Genomic DNA, 12,558 nt, shown 5'->3' on the forward strand with positions numbered 1-12,558 from the left:
TCTCGGGGTCACTTTCCTGGCTTAGAGGCTGTATCTGAACGCTTTTTCTCTAGGCCAGTGCCTAAAGCCAGAAAGCGTTTGTTGAGTGAATGACCGCTCGACAGATGAATGGTGCACACAGGGTGCCAAGGCAGCCATCTTGGCACGCAGGTCCCAGCCGCTCTCCAGAAATGGCCTCTTCCAGTTAAACCAGGTTCTCCCCGCGCGTGGAGGCCGCTGGACTACGTTTCCCAGGAGCCACGGGGCGCCCCGCGCAGGCGCACTGCGAAACCACGGCGCCGGTCTTCCCCGGAACTGGCCGGCCCCGCCCCCTCTCCCGCCCCCGCCACGCCCCCTGTCCCGCAGTCCGAGCCCGGACGCGGTTCCTGGCTGTGTGTCGGTGCCAGGCCGGACTCATGGCTTCGCAGCTGAGGTTCGACGGCCGGGTGGTGCTGGTCACCGGCGCCGGGGGAGGTGAGCACGCGAAGGCCGGGGGGCGGCGAGCCTCGCTCGGGCGCGGCGGCCGCGGGGGCGCGGGCCTGGGGTGGGCGCGCAGCCGCGGCTGCGGTCCAGCGCTGCGTGGGGGCCGGCGCGGCGAGCCGGGGGCTGCACCGGGCGGTGGCGGGGCAACGGCTGTTCCTGGGGCTCTGAGGAGGCGGCCGAGGGCCTGCCCGGCCTAGCGTGGGGACAGAACCCCCCGGCCGGGCGGGCAGGTGCAGCGTCCCCGCGACCCGGTGCAGCCTGAGCGGGGAGGCAGGGGCAGGGGCAGGTTGGTGCTGACGGCGCTTGCCGGTAAACTCCGCGGGTTCCCGGGGCTGGGGCTCAGGGGGTCCCCGAGCAGGCAGGCCTTGGTGTCTGTTTCGTGAAGTGACCCAGAGACCGCCCGCCCGCCCTCGTCGGAGTTTGTGCAAAGTCCACGGGCGTCTTGGCGGAGCCGGGAGCTCTGCTGCGGCCAGGGGTCAGGCCGGCCGGTGCGCGGGGCCGAGGTGGGCGAGGGGTGGGGGCCGTGACGAGCCGTGGAGAGTTTCTGACGCCGGCCAGCGGGCGGGGATACACCTCCCCGCGTTTCAGGAGAGGCGCTGTGCAGGGCCGATGTGTGCAGTAACCCCGTTTTTGAAGGGCAGAGTGAAAGCCAGGGGTCATCCGCAGGTGGCGGCTCTGCGGCGAGGGTTTCACTCGGCCATGCACCAGCGACCTCTGTGCGGGGGCCTTGTCACCCTCTCTGGGCCCTTCACGGGTCGCGCCCCATGACAGCGACGTCTGCACGGATGAAATGGATGTCTGCCCTGCCTCTCACAGAATGCTTTTAGGATCACTGGGTGGCCAAGGATTTTATTCCCACGGCCGGCTTCACTCAGAACTGGTGCATTTTTGGGAAGTGTAAGCATTTGGTTGACTTTTGATGGGAGTATCTGATGCGCGTGGTGTTTTAAACTTCTGTCATCGACTCACAGATGCAGTCCGTGTGCATCCTGCAACGTGAGCGAGTACTCACACGTCGTTTATATTTGAAGCAAGTTCATGACACGGTGCATAGTACACGCAGTGCACTCCGAAATTTTCTGTATTCCATTGTTTTATATGGAAACTGCTGATGGCATCCCCCCAGGTTGATTTTCCGGGGTGTTCATGTGTTATGACTAGGCAGTTATGAAAATTAGCACCTCCTGTTCATCAACTGGCTATCTCCATTTAGAGTGGATCAATTTCTTTTTTTTTTTTTTTTTTTTTATTTTTTTTTTATTTTTTGACAGGCAGAGGGGACAGGGAGAGAGAGACAGAGAGAGAAAGGTCTTCCTTTGCCGTTGGATCACCCTCCAATGGCCGCCGCTGCAGCCGGCGCACCGCGCTGATCCGATGGCAGGAGCCAGGATCCAGGTGCTTTTCCTGGTCTCCCATGGGGTGCAGGGCCCAAGCACCTGGGCCATCCTCCACTGCACTCCCTGGCCACAGCAGAGAGCTGGCCTGGAAGAGGGGCAACCGGGACAGAATCCGGCGCCCCAACCGGGACTAGAACCCGGTGTGCCGGCGCCGCAAGGTGGAGGATTAGCCTATTGAGCCACGGCGCCGGCTAATTTCTAAAGTAAATTATTTGTGATACCTTCCAGTTTTGGAACACTTTCTATTTTAGTTTCTTTTTGGAAGAGTATAATAACATGCATTTCAGTTTATTTGTGTGCTTATGTATCAGCTAGCTTATATCTGTTTACCAATTAAGTTTATCAATTGATTAATGAACTTACTAGAAATGTGCTTGTTACAGAAATTTAAACCTTGTGAAAATAAGCCTCTACCCCTGATTCTAGCCACACAGGTGTTTTCCCCAATGTTATATATATATATTCTGTCTGTCTGAGATTATCTATGCTTATAAAACTTCCATATTTAGAGGGCTTTTTTGGGATATATATAAATGCACACCTTGCTGCTTTGAGCTGGAATCAATTTTTTTTTCTGTTTCATGATTGTATACTGAAGGTTTATTGCAGGGTACAGGAATCACCTAGATACTATAAGCAGGAAAGGATTCAACACAGCCAGTGAGGTTTTAGGCAGGTCCTCTTGGAATGACTTCCAGAGCAATGCAGCACGGTCCCTTAGAAGAGACCTGAGGCGGCCAGTGCCCGAGTAGGCGGAGGACGCCAGGGCCTGAAGTGGAGAAGCTGCGGCCAGGGATTAGGGAGCTGCATCACGAAGCCGCCTCTCCAGCCGCCGTCTCTCTGCGTTGAAACCTAGGAAGTGTCAAGAAAATCAGTTTCTTACCAGTGGCATCAGCCAGAGCCACAGAAAGGTGGTGTCTGCCTTATCCACCTTTAAAATTTCGCGCAGATGCATCTGTGGTAGAACCCGATTCACGTAAGGCATCGGCAGTGGGTAGAATGGCAGGAAGTGGTGGGCCAGCAGACAGGGAAATGCAGTTTGCAGCTTTCTCTCTGCAGGCGGAAGAGGCCAGGAGGAGGTTGAGAGTACCACCGGGGACTCTGCGGCTGTAATGTCATTGGCTGCCTTTTGTTTAAAATCAGGGTTGAGTTGAGTGGACCAAAAATATTATGCTGACATTTTCTCAGCTTTCCTATTTTGTTTTTGATTAGGACTGGGCCGAGCCTATGCCCTGGCTTTTGCCGAAAGAGGAGCGTCAGTTGTTGGTAAGTTGGTGTTTAATCAGTAGCTGATAATTATATTATGGTCTTCACAAGCCACGTTGGTCTTTCCGCCCCAGTTGAGCCTCACTGAGAATGTTTACTTCTGCCAACAGATCCCCTCCCTCTTCCCCAAGCCTGACTTTTTAGCTTTTTGGATTCAATTGGTTTCACAGAATTTCTAACTTGACAATTAATAAAGAGGGATAAACATACATTATAATAAAGGAAATTCTTGACTACAGAGTTGTGGACTGTAACACTGTGAGGTAGAAGGCCCTTCTTGGGGCTGGCGTTTTAGTGTAGCAGGTTAAGTCTCTGCCTGTATGAGACCTGGCTGCTCTACTTTCTAGCCAGCTAATGCTAATGGCCTGGGAGAGCATTGAGAGATGGCCTGAGTACTTGGGCCCCTGCACCCATGTCGGAGACCCGAATGAAGTTCCAGGCTCCTGGCTTCAGCCTAGCACAGCCCCGGCCGTTGCAGCCATTTGGGAAGTGAACCAGCAGATGGAAGATCAATCTCTTTCTCTCTCTCTCCCCCACCTCGCTTCCTCCCTCCCTACCCCCCACTTCCTTCTGTAATTCTGCCTTTCATAGAAATAAAAAGTAAGTATTGCAAAAAAGAAAGAAGGCTTATCTACTAGTGTAAGTTTGAAGAAGAAACCTGTAAGTTTATTGATACATGTAAGAAACAACTGAATTTTGAAAACGGGAAATTTAGAGTCTTTAATCAAAAATTTTAAATAGCAAGTTTATTTATTTATTTTTTAAAGATTTTGTTGACTTGAATGAGGTAGAGTTAGAGAGAAGGAGAGAGAGAGGTCTTCCATCCTCTGGTTCACTCCCCCAACGGCCGTAATGGCTGGAGCTGGGCCGATCCAAAGCCAGGAGCCAGGAACTTCCTCCAGGTTTCCCATGCAGGTGCAGGGGCCCAAGCTTTTGGGCCATCCTCCACTGCTTTTCCATCCCATAAGCAGAGAGCTGGAGGGGAAGAGGAGCAGCTGAGGCACGAACCGGCGCCCATATGTGATGCCGGCACTGTGGGCAGAAGCTGAGCCTACTACACCACAGCAGCGGCCCCTGGAAGTTTTTTTAAAAACCAAAAATATGTTAGTTGAGGCAGCTGTGAGTTTGAGTGTTTTTTTTTTTTTTATGATGGAAGATACTGTATTGGAGGCTCTCAAAGGTAGGAGTTTGAGTGCTCTGAATGGCCTGGACTGGCCTGATGTACTTGACAGTGGTGTGGACCCTGGAGCCAGTGTGTCCACAGCTGAGTCTTTGTGGGCAGTCACTGAATGAGTGCTAAGCGCAGGGCATATATGTAGGGCAGAAGTCGATCCAGTATTTACTGGTATCTTTCCTTCCCCGTGATGACGTTCTAATCCCAGATTTCCTATGTTATACAGGGGAACATAGAGAGGCAAATTTCCCTTAGAGACATGTGTCAGCTAAGAGTGGTAAGCAGTCAGGTTTTTTTTTTTTTTTTTTTTTTTTTTTTTTTTTTTTTAATTTGACAGAGTTAAGGAGGGAGACAGAGAGAAAGGTCTTCCTTCCGTTGGTTCACCCCCCAAATGACCGCCACAGCCGGCGCTGTGCCAATCTGAAGCCAGGAGCCAGGTGCCTCCTCCTGGTCTCCCATATGGGTGCAGGGGCCAAGCACTTGGGCCATCCTCCACTGCCCTCTGGGGCCACAGCAGAGAGCTGGACTGGAAGAGGAGCAACCGGGACAGAATCTGGCGCCCATATGGGATGCCAGCGCCTCAGGCAGAGGATTAACCAAGTGAGCCTAGGCGCTGGCCTCCAGCAGCCAAGTTTTCTAAACAAGGAAGGGGTAAACAGGACATTGAACTTGCTCTTTGGCAGTGCGGGGGCAGGTGGGAGTTGTGGCTTACATGGAAGAAGGAGCACAGAGACTTGGGATGTTCCTTGATCAGGGTCGTGGCCACTGCTGCTTTTGGCAGGGACGAATTCTGATGCGGTAGTGTTTGCACAGGGGCTGTGTATCTCAGGCCCTCTTGGCCAGATTTTCCCAAGAATCTTTCCCGTTGGGACCTGAAGACACGTGCTGCTACTGGTTTCTCTTTCGTATGTTACTCTTTAGTTCTTCATATTTTTATCTTCAGGTTTTTTTGTTTGTGACATCTTTGCAGTTTCCCAAGTGCAGTGGTCTTGCTTCGTCTCTTGTGTCTTCTAGAAGTCTTACAGTGTTGTCCTGCACTTAGGAGATGTTTTGCTTTTTGCTTTGTTTTACTGTTGACATGGTGTCTTTTGGGGGAGGGGCTGGTATGTTTGTGATTGTTATGTTTTCCTCTATTTCCCTCTTCCCTTGGGATGTGTTAAATTCAGATGAGGAGTGAACAGGGAAGGCTTGTTGTTTTTCTAGTTGTCTTGTTAGAAAGATGGTGTTAACAGCGAGCCCTGGTTAAAGTCCAACAATGCAGATAAAAATGCTTGCAAAACTTGGTGAAAGAGCCAGATGTAGTTTGGCCTGCAAGGGGAGAATTCACGCTCGGTGGACCTGCGGAGCGGTTGGTCGATGTCTTCTGCCCTTTGTGTCCTGCCTGTGATCTTTGATCTGTGTGATCTTCCCTGCCCACCTCCTCTCCTGGCCTTTGGCTTTCTCACCTGCACACAGGACACCTTGCCGCTGGTTGTGTCACGTGCACTGCTGTGTCTGCTCTGTTAGTTTTGCTCTGCTGAGCCTAATTTTCACCTGAGTATGTAAAAAAAAAAAAAAAAAAGTAGGAGTAAGAAAACCTAGGATGTAATGATGGTATCTGAATGATTTGATTTTGGGAAATTGGTCAGTCACATGCTCTGACAAGGTCAGCGGCCAGTGAGAAGTAAGACTTTAAAGTTGTGGGGCTGGCGTTGTGGTGAAGCTTGTTACGCCAGCATCCCACAGTGGAGTGCTCGTTCCTTCCTGGCTGCCCTGCTTCCAGTCCAGCTTCCTGCTAATGCTCCTGGGAAGGCAGTGGATGAAGGCCAAGTGCTTGAGCCCTCTGTTACCCATGTAGGAGACCCAGATGGAGTTCCTGTTTCCTGGATTCAGCAATACCCAGTCCTGGCTGCTGGGATCGTGTGGGGAGTGACCCAGCAAGTGGAAGATTTCTCTCACCCCATCTAACACTCCCTCTCCCCCTTCCCCTTTTTCCCCTCTCCCCTTCTCTCTCTCTCCCTCTCCCCCTCCTCCTGCTCTTCCCCTCTCCTCTCCTCTCCCCCCCCCCCCCCCCCCCGTCATTCTGCCTTTCAAATAAGTAAGCAAATCTTCAGAAAGGTCGCATGTTTCTCACATAAGCCGTTTTTTGCCAGGTTATGCAAGGTTAACGTCCTGTAAATCGCAGTGGCTTGCAGTTCTGAGGGAGTGCTGCATTGCTCCTGTGGACTTGCGATTCTGGTCGGCCGTGGGTCTGCTCTGCGTGTCTTCCTGATTGCAGGATCCCAGCTGTAGGAGTAGGTCCTGTCTGGGACATTGCTGTTAGGGGACAGAGGGAAAATGAAGAATCTACTTAGCGCCTCTATAAGCTTCACTGGGAAGTGGCAGGCCATTCCCACTCTTGTTTCATTGGTCAAAACCTTGAGTCCCAAGTTACTGGCCTCCATTGAGATACTGTCTAACTGTGTGTTAGTATGAGTGCTGTGTTTTATATTCTATAACATACGTGAAGTGGCACAAATTCTGTTCGTCTGTGTCAGATGTAAAGAAGGAGCGATTGGTTTCTGGATCCAGCCCTTGTGCTCTGGACTCAATCTCCCTCTTCATACTGTGAATTGAAAAGTTACTCACTGTTACTTTGAGGAAAGTACTTACTTTATCTGAGAGCCACATCTACTGGTTCACTCCACCAAATGCCCACAACAGCCCCTGACTAGGACCAAAGCTAACGACTGGGAACTTAGTCCATGTCTCCTACATGCGTAGCAGGGATCCAGCTCCTTGGGTCACTACTTGCTGTCTTATCTCCCTCGGTGTGTGTGAGCAGGGAGTTGGAGTTAGGAGTGGAGCTGGGACTCAAAGCCAGGTGCTCCGGTATGGGATGTGCGTCCTTATCTTTATGCCAAATGCCTGCCCACGTTGATACTTGTAAAACATGATTAGGCAGACTTTCTTTGTTTATTATTCTTTGTCTTGTTTTTCTAGAACTGTTGAGACAGGTTTAGGGACCACGGCACTGTGATTCTGCAGTGAGAGATCAGGCTCACCTTGAGTGTAGTGTGGCCTGGTGGGGCCGTCAGTGGATAGCGGATTACTAGGATATGTGAAGGGTAAGGGCAGGTTCTGGCTAGCCTGCCCTTATATGGTTTTTGCTACAGATGGCTGGGGTGATCAGACATCACCTGTGAGTTGGTGGTGGCTGAGGAATCCCAGCGGGTGTCAGAAATGATCAGAGATCAAGGTTTGGAGGGTTCCTGCCAAACTCAATTATCAGGCTTCTTGCTAATTCAAAAGGAAGTACCCAGTGGGCCTAGGAAAAATCTGGAGCTTAACAGCAGTTTGGGGAAGCCAGGAGTGTTTTATGGACTGCGGTCCTCACCTTGTTGAAGGAAGAGCAGCTGTCTCCCTCTCTGGTGATGTTGCCTGTTGTTCCTTAAGGACCAGCTGAGCCGTCTGCGGGGAATTATTAGTAGCCGCTCCTTTGGTGAATGCTGCAAGCATCGGCCTTTAACAAGGGGGTTCCTGGGGAAATAAACCCAGGTTGATTGGAATCCCAGTGTCAGAGTCCGGAGGGCAGCGGGTGAGGTGTTTAGGCTTGAGCATAAAGCCTCATTAGATGGTGGGTGAGAGTGGCACTGGTTGCTGTCCGGAATCCTCTGATGATGCCATCAGGTGTTCCAGGAAACTAAGTGGTCCACGGAGCAGCAGGCAAAAAGATCGTTTCTTTGAAGCCTGTAAAGAGTAGTCCAGCTTCAGTTTGCATGGCGTTAAGAGGGGCATAGGTTTAGTTAGAGCTGCCAGCTCAGGAAGGTGTGCACTGTATGTGGTCTTTGGAGAAGATCCTTACAGGAGGCTGGGCTGAACCACAAGAGGAGAGACAAGAAAAGCACCTTCTGAGCATACATAGCCTGTGTTCCTCCTCGGATAGAACTGACGCTCAGATGTGATGTTATTTCTCTCCACTTTTCAGTAATTTACGACTTGCAACATATAAAGAATTGGAAGCAGCTAAGATTCAGCATTACCAGTTACTGTGTGGCGGCAGAATGAGAGTCCTGTGGATCTTACGTCACAGAACTGTACTTTCCTTTTCCGAAGGAGTTACCCGAGCTCCTGTGGGCTGACGCCTGTCGGGGTTAGCTGCTGTGCAGTCCAGCAGCTGGAAGGTGAACTTCACGGGGAAAATGCATTGCCCTTGAGGTCAGGTCGGGGGTCAGATCCTGGCTTTCCTGACTAACTCATCACCTCCCTGTGTGTAGCTTCCTTATCTTCCGGGAGAAGGGTGAGGTCGAAGGACAAAAAATGACAGACTTTTGTAAGAGGTGAATATGAAGGTAGCAGTATTGGCGGCTGCTTACTGTGTACCAGAGGCTGTGCGTGAAAACCATGTGTATCAGCCTGAGCCTGAGGTGTGGTTCTCTGAGGGCGCGTCCTAGCCCCCGATAGGACATGTGCCTCCCCTGTAGATGGTGCAACCAAAAGGCTGCTTCATATTTATGTAGCTTATGTTTATGATGTGTGGTGTCTTATCTGCGTGTGTAAAAGCAGTGCTTTGCTTAGTAATCAAGAATGTGTTTTGATTCACTGAATAAGTTCGACAGTGTAAGACACAGAAAGATCGTGAGAGGAGGCATTTGAGGATTCCAGCTTAGAATGAGCAAGCACACATCTCCTCTAGATGTCTCTGTGGTTATCCCCACTGTAGGTTATGGCGGGGGGGGGGGGGGACTTCTGAATATCTCTTAGCTACTCCTCATTTTTAAAGCCCAATTTACAGTAGAGTTAAAGCTAATAGACTTAATATCAGTTGGATTTCTGAATTCAGTCCAGTATTTCTTTAATGAGTGCCTGTTAATGTAGCAAGTGCTGTTTGGGAGCTGGGAGATGATAGTGGGTAAATAATTATTGAGCATAAGCTTTTATTGAGCTTACATTCTAGTGGGGGGAGTGGAGAGACAGACACTAAACCAATACACTTGTTGAAATATAATAGATAATGGTAGGTACTAAGTAGGAAAAAAAGAATGATTGGGACAGGAAATGCTGGAACCTGCAGGAGGTGAAGGAGTGTGCCTTGAGATCTGGGGCAGAGGGAAACAGCGAGTGCCAAGGTCCTGGGGCAGGTGTAGGCTTGGTGTGCTACAGTGTTAGCAGGGCCTGTGGCTGGAATGAGTGAGGTCTTCAAGGGGAGCGAAAGGCAGACATAAGGGTAGAGAGGCCTCAGGAGGCTGTGTTAGACAGGACTTAGTTCAGAATAAGGGCTGGCTTGTGTTGGCCATTGGAGATGTGCATGGAGGAGCAACATAACATGATTTATGTATTAAATGGATCATTCTGGTTCCCATTGGAAACTGAATGGTTGAGAAGCAAGAGTGGAAGTAGGGAAGGAGGCGGATGTGTTGGAGGTTATTGCACTGCTGATTATTTTGTATATGCTGTTTGAAGCCTGGTGAGTGATTGTAGCATTCACACACACCCCCCGCACCCTTGGTCTCTGATCACCCTTGACACCTGCTGTGGATGGTGGGTGCTCGGGCTCCAGCATCCCACGGGCGATGTCTCATCCCAGGTGTCTGCAGCAAGCATCGCTGAGTCGGTCTAGTCAGGATCTCCTCTTAGCTCCGATGTATTCCTGCATATATAATTGCATCTTTTTTTTTCCTCCTTATACCCATGAACTGCTTTGTGTCTGTTCCTCAGGGATTTAATCTGTTTACTCTACATTCAAGGTTATTGATAGTTCTCTCACTGTACTAATTATTTCGGATTGTTCTGTGTATTTTTTGTTCCTTACCTCTCCTATTTATTTTTTAAAAAGATTATTTATTTATTTGAAAGTTACACAGAGAGAGAAGGAGAGGGAGAGAGAGGTCTTCCATCCACTGGTTTACTCTTCAGATGGCCACAATGGCTGGAGCTGCCCTGATCCTGCCAGGTGCCAGGAGCTTCCTCCGGGTCTCCCACCTGGGTGCAGGGGCCCAAGGACTTGCTTTCCCAGGCCATAGTAGAGAGCTGGATCAGAAGTGGAGCAGCTGGGTCTCCAACAGGTGCCCATGTGGGATGCTGGCACTGCAGGCGGCAGCTTTACCCGCTATGCCACAGCGCCGACCCCATCTTCTCTTGCTCAGTTTTTATGCTTTGGTGTTTTCTGTGGTGATGAGGTTGCTTGTTTTCTCTCTTTTGTTTATATGTCTGCTTTATCACTGAGTTTTCTTCTTTTGTGTGTTTGATGATTGTAGTTCTGATCTTTTTGCTTTCAAATGTAGGAATCCTTTTTTTTTTTTTTTTGAGATTTATTTATTTATTTGAGACAGAGTGGCACAGAGAAAAGGAGCGTCGTGATTCTTCTGTTTTCTGGTTCACTCCCCCACGTCTGCAACAACCGAGCTAGGTCAGGCTGAGTTCAGGAACCAGGAACTCCATGTGGGTGGCAGGAACTTGAGTCCTGGGGCCTTCATCTGGTACCTTCCATGCATGTTAGCAGGAAGCAGAACTGGAAGGATAGAACAGCACAGGGCAAGAGTCTCAGGTGACCACTGAGGTCATAAATAAGAGTGTTAATTGTTAAATGAACAACAGGAGTCACTGTGTACTTACTCCCCATGGAGGACCTCTGTCCTTAATGAGTTGTACTATGAGCATTAACTGCAAAACTTGGTCTCAAACTACTTTATATATATATAGTGTGTGTGTGTGTGCAAACTGTTGAAATCTGTACTTAGCATAGAGTTGATCCTCTGTATATAAAGTTACTAAAAATGAACCATAATGAAGAATGGGATGGGAGAGGGAGTAGGACATGGGACCCGAGTTGGGGTGGGAGGGCAGGTATCGGGGAAAGAACCACTATGTTCCTAAAGTTGTACCTATGAAAAATGCATTCATTAAATAAAAGCTTAAAAAAAAGAAGAAAGTATAGAGCAACCTGAACTCAAACCAAGAGCTCTGATATTTCGAAGCGTGGGTGTCCCAAATGGTGGCTTAACCTGCTGCGCCAGACCCCACATGCAGTACTCCTGTAATCGTTTCTTGTATGGCCAGACTGGTGACGATGAATTCCTGTGTCTTTCATTTGTCTTGAAAAGTTTAATTTCTCCCTTGTTTCTGCGGGATTAACATTCCTGAATGTGATATTCTTGGTTGGCAGTCTTTTTCTTTGAGAACTTTGAGTAGTCTTGTAAGGTTTGTGCTGAGAAATCTGCTGTTAGTCTAATAGGAATTCCCTTAAAAAATGACTTGGCACTTTTCTGTTAATGAGTTCAGAAATCTCTCTTTATCTTGGACTTTTGACTGTTTGACTATGATGTGCAACGGTCAGGATTTTTTTTTTTTTATTAGATCTGTTTCTGGTTCTTAGAGTTTTCTAGACCTGGATGTCCATACCTTTCTTTTTATTATTATTATTATTTTTTTTTTGACAGGCAGAGTGGACAGTGAGAGAGAGACAGAGAGAAAGGTCTTCCTTTTGCTGTTGGTTCACCCTCCAATGGCCACCGCGGCCGGCGCACTGCACTGATCCGATGGCAGGAGCCAGGTGCTTCTCCTGGTCTCCCATGGGGTGCAGGGCCCAAGCACTTGGGCCATCCTCCACTGCACTCCCTGGCCACAGCAGAGAGCTGGCCTGGAAGAGGGGCAACCGGGACAGAATCCGGCGCCCCGACCGGGACTAGAACCCGGTGTGCTGGCGCCGCTAGGCGGAGGATTAGCCTAGTGAGCCGCGGCGCCGGCCCCATACCTTTCTTAAGGGCAAATCTCCAGCTACTGTTTTATTAACTAGGATTTGTCTCCCTTCTCTTCATCTGTTGGAACTTGCACAATCTGCGTACTTTTTAATTTAATGGTGTCTCCTAAGGCTTGGAGGATTTCTTCATCTTTTTTGTTTGTCGTTTCTTGTTCTGGGATATTTCAGAAGACGTGTCTTCAAGTTCAGAAATTCTTCTGCTTGCTCTGTTATGTTGAGGCCCTTAGAAGTGTTTGGTATTTGTCTTTCCGAGATCTTCTGCTTTAAGATTTCTGATTGGTTCTTTTTCCTGATCTCTATCCTTTTGCTGAATTTATTTTGCATATTGTGAATTGTTTTGCTAAGTTCAATGAATTCTCTGCATTCTCTTGTACCTCACTAATTTTTTAAGAATCATTCTTTGGATTTTTTTATGGTGCTCTTATTCAGTATCCTTTTCCTTGGGATCTGTTGCTAAGGAGTTGTGTTGTCGTGGAGGTGTCCTGGCAGCTTGCTGTGTTGATGTTTGTGCCTCTGGAGGTTCAGTTCTGTTTGCCAGCATG

At 49.3% G+C, this 12,558-nt stretch overlaps 1 protein-coding gene across 1 annotated transcript in view; it reads left to right on the top strand.

The window, feature by feature from the left end:
* The first annotated feature begins 295 nt into the window (after positions 1–295).
* The window catches only part of HSD17B4 (hydroxysteroid 17-beta dehydrogenase 4), a 91,777-nt gene continuing 79,514 nt past the window's right edge, over positions 296–12,558 (top strand). Inside the window, exons 1-2 of the mRNA XM_008254935.4 lie at positions 296–453; positions 3,072–3,125. Coding sequence (XP_008253157.2) covers positions 396–453; positions 3,072–3,125 — 112 coding nt within the window. The 5' untranslated portion in view covers positions 296–395. The remainder of the gene's footprint in view (positions 454–3,071; positions 3,126–12,558) is intronic.

This window comes from Oryctolagus cuniculus, chromosome 6 (assembly GCF_964237555.1).
Source record: "Oryctolagus cuniculus chromosome 6, mOryCun1.1, whole genome shotgun sequence".
NCBI lineage: Eukaryota > Metazoa > Chordata > Mammalia > Lagomorpha > Leporidae > Oryctolagus > Oryctolagus cuniculus.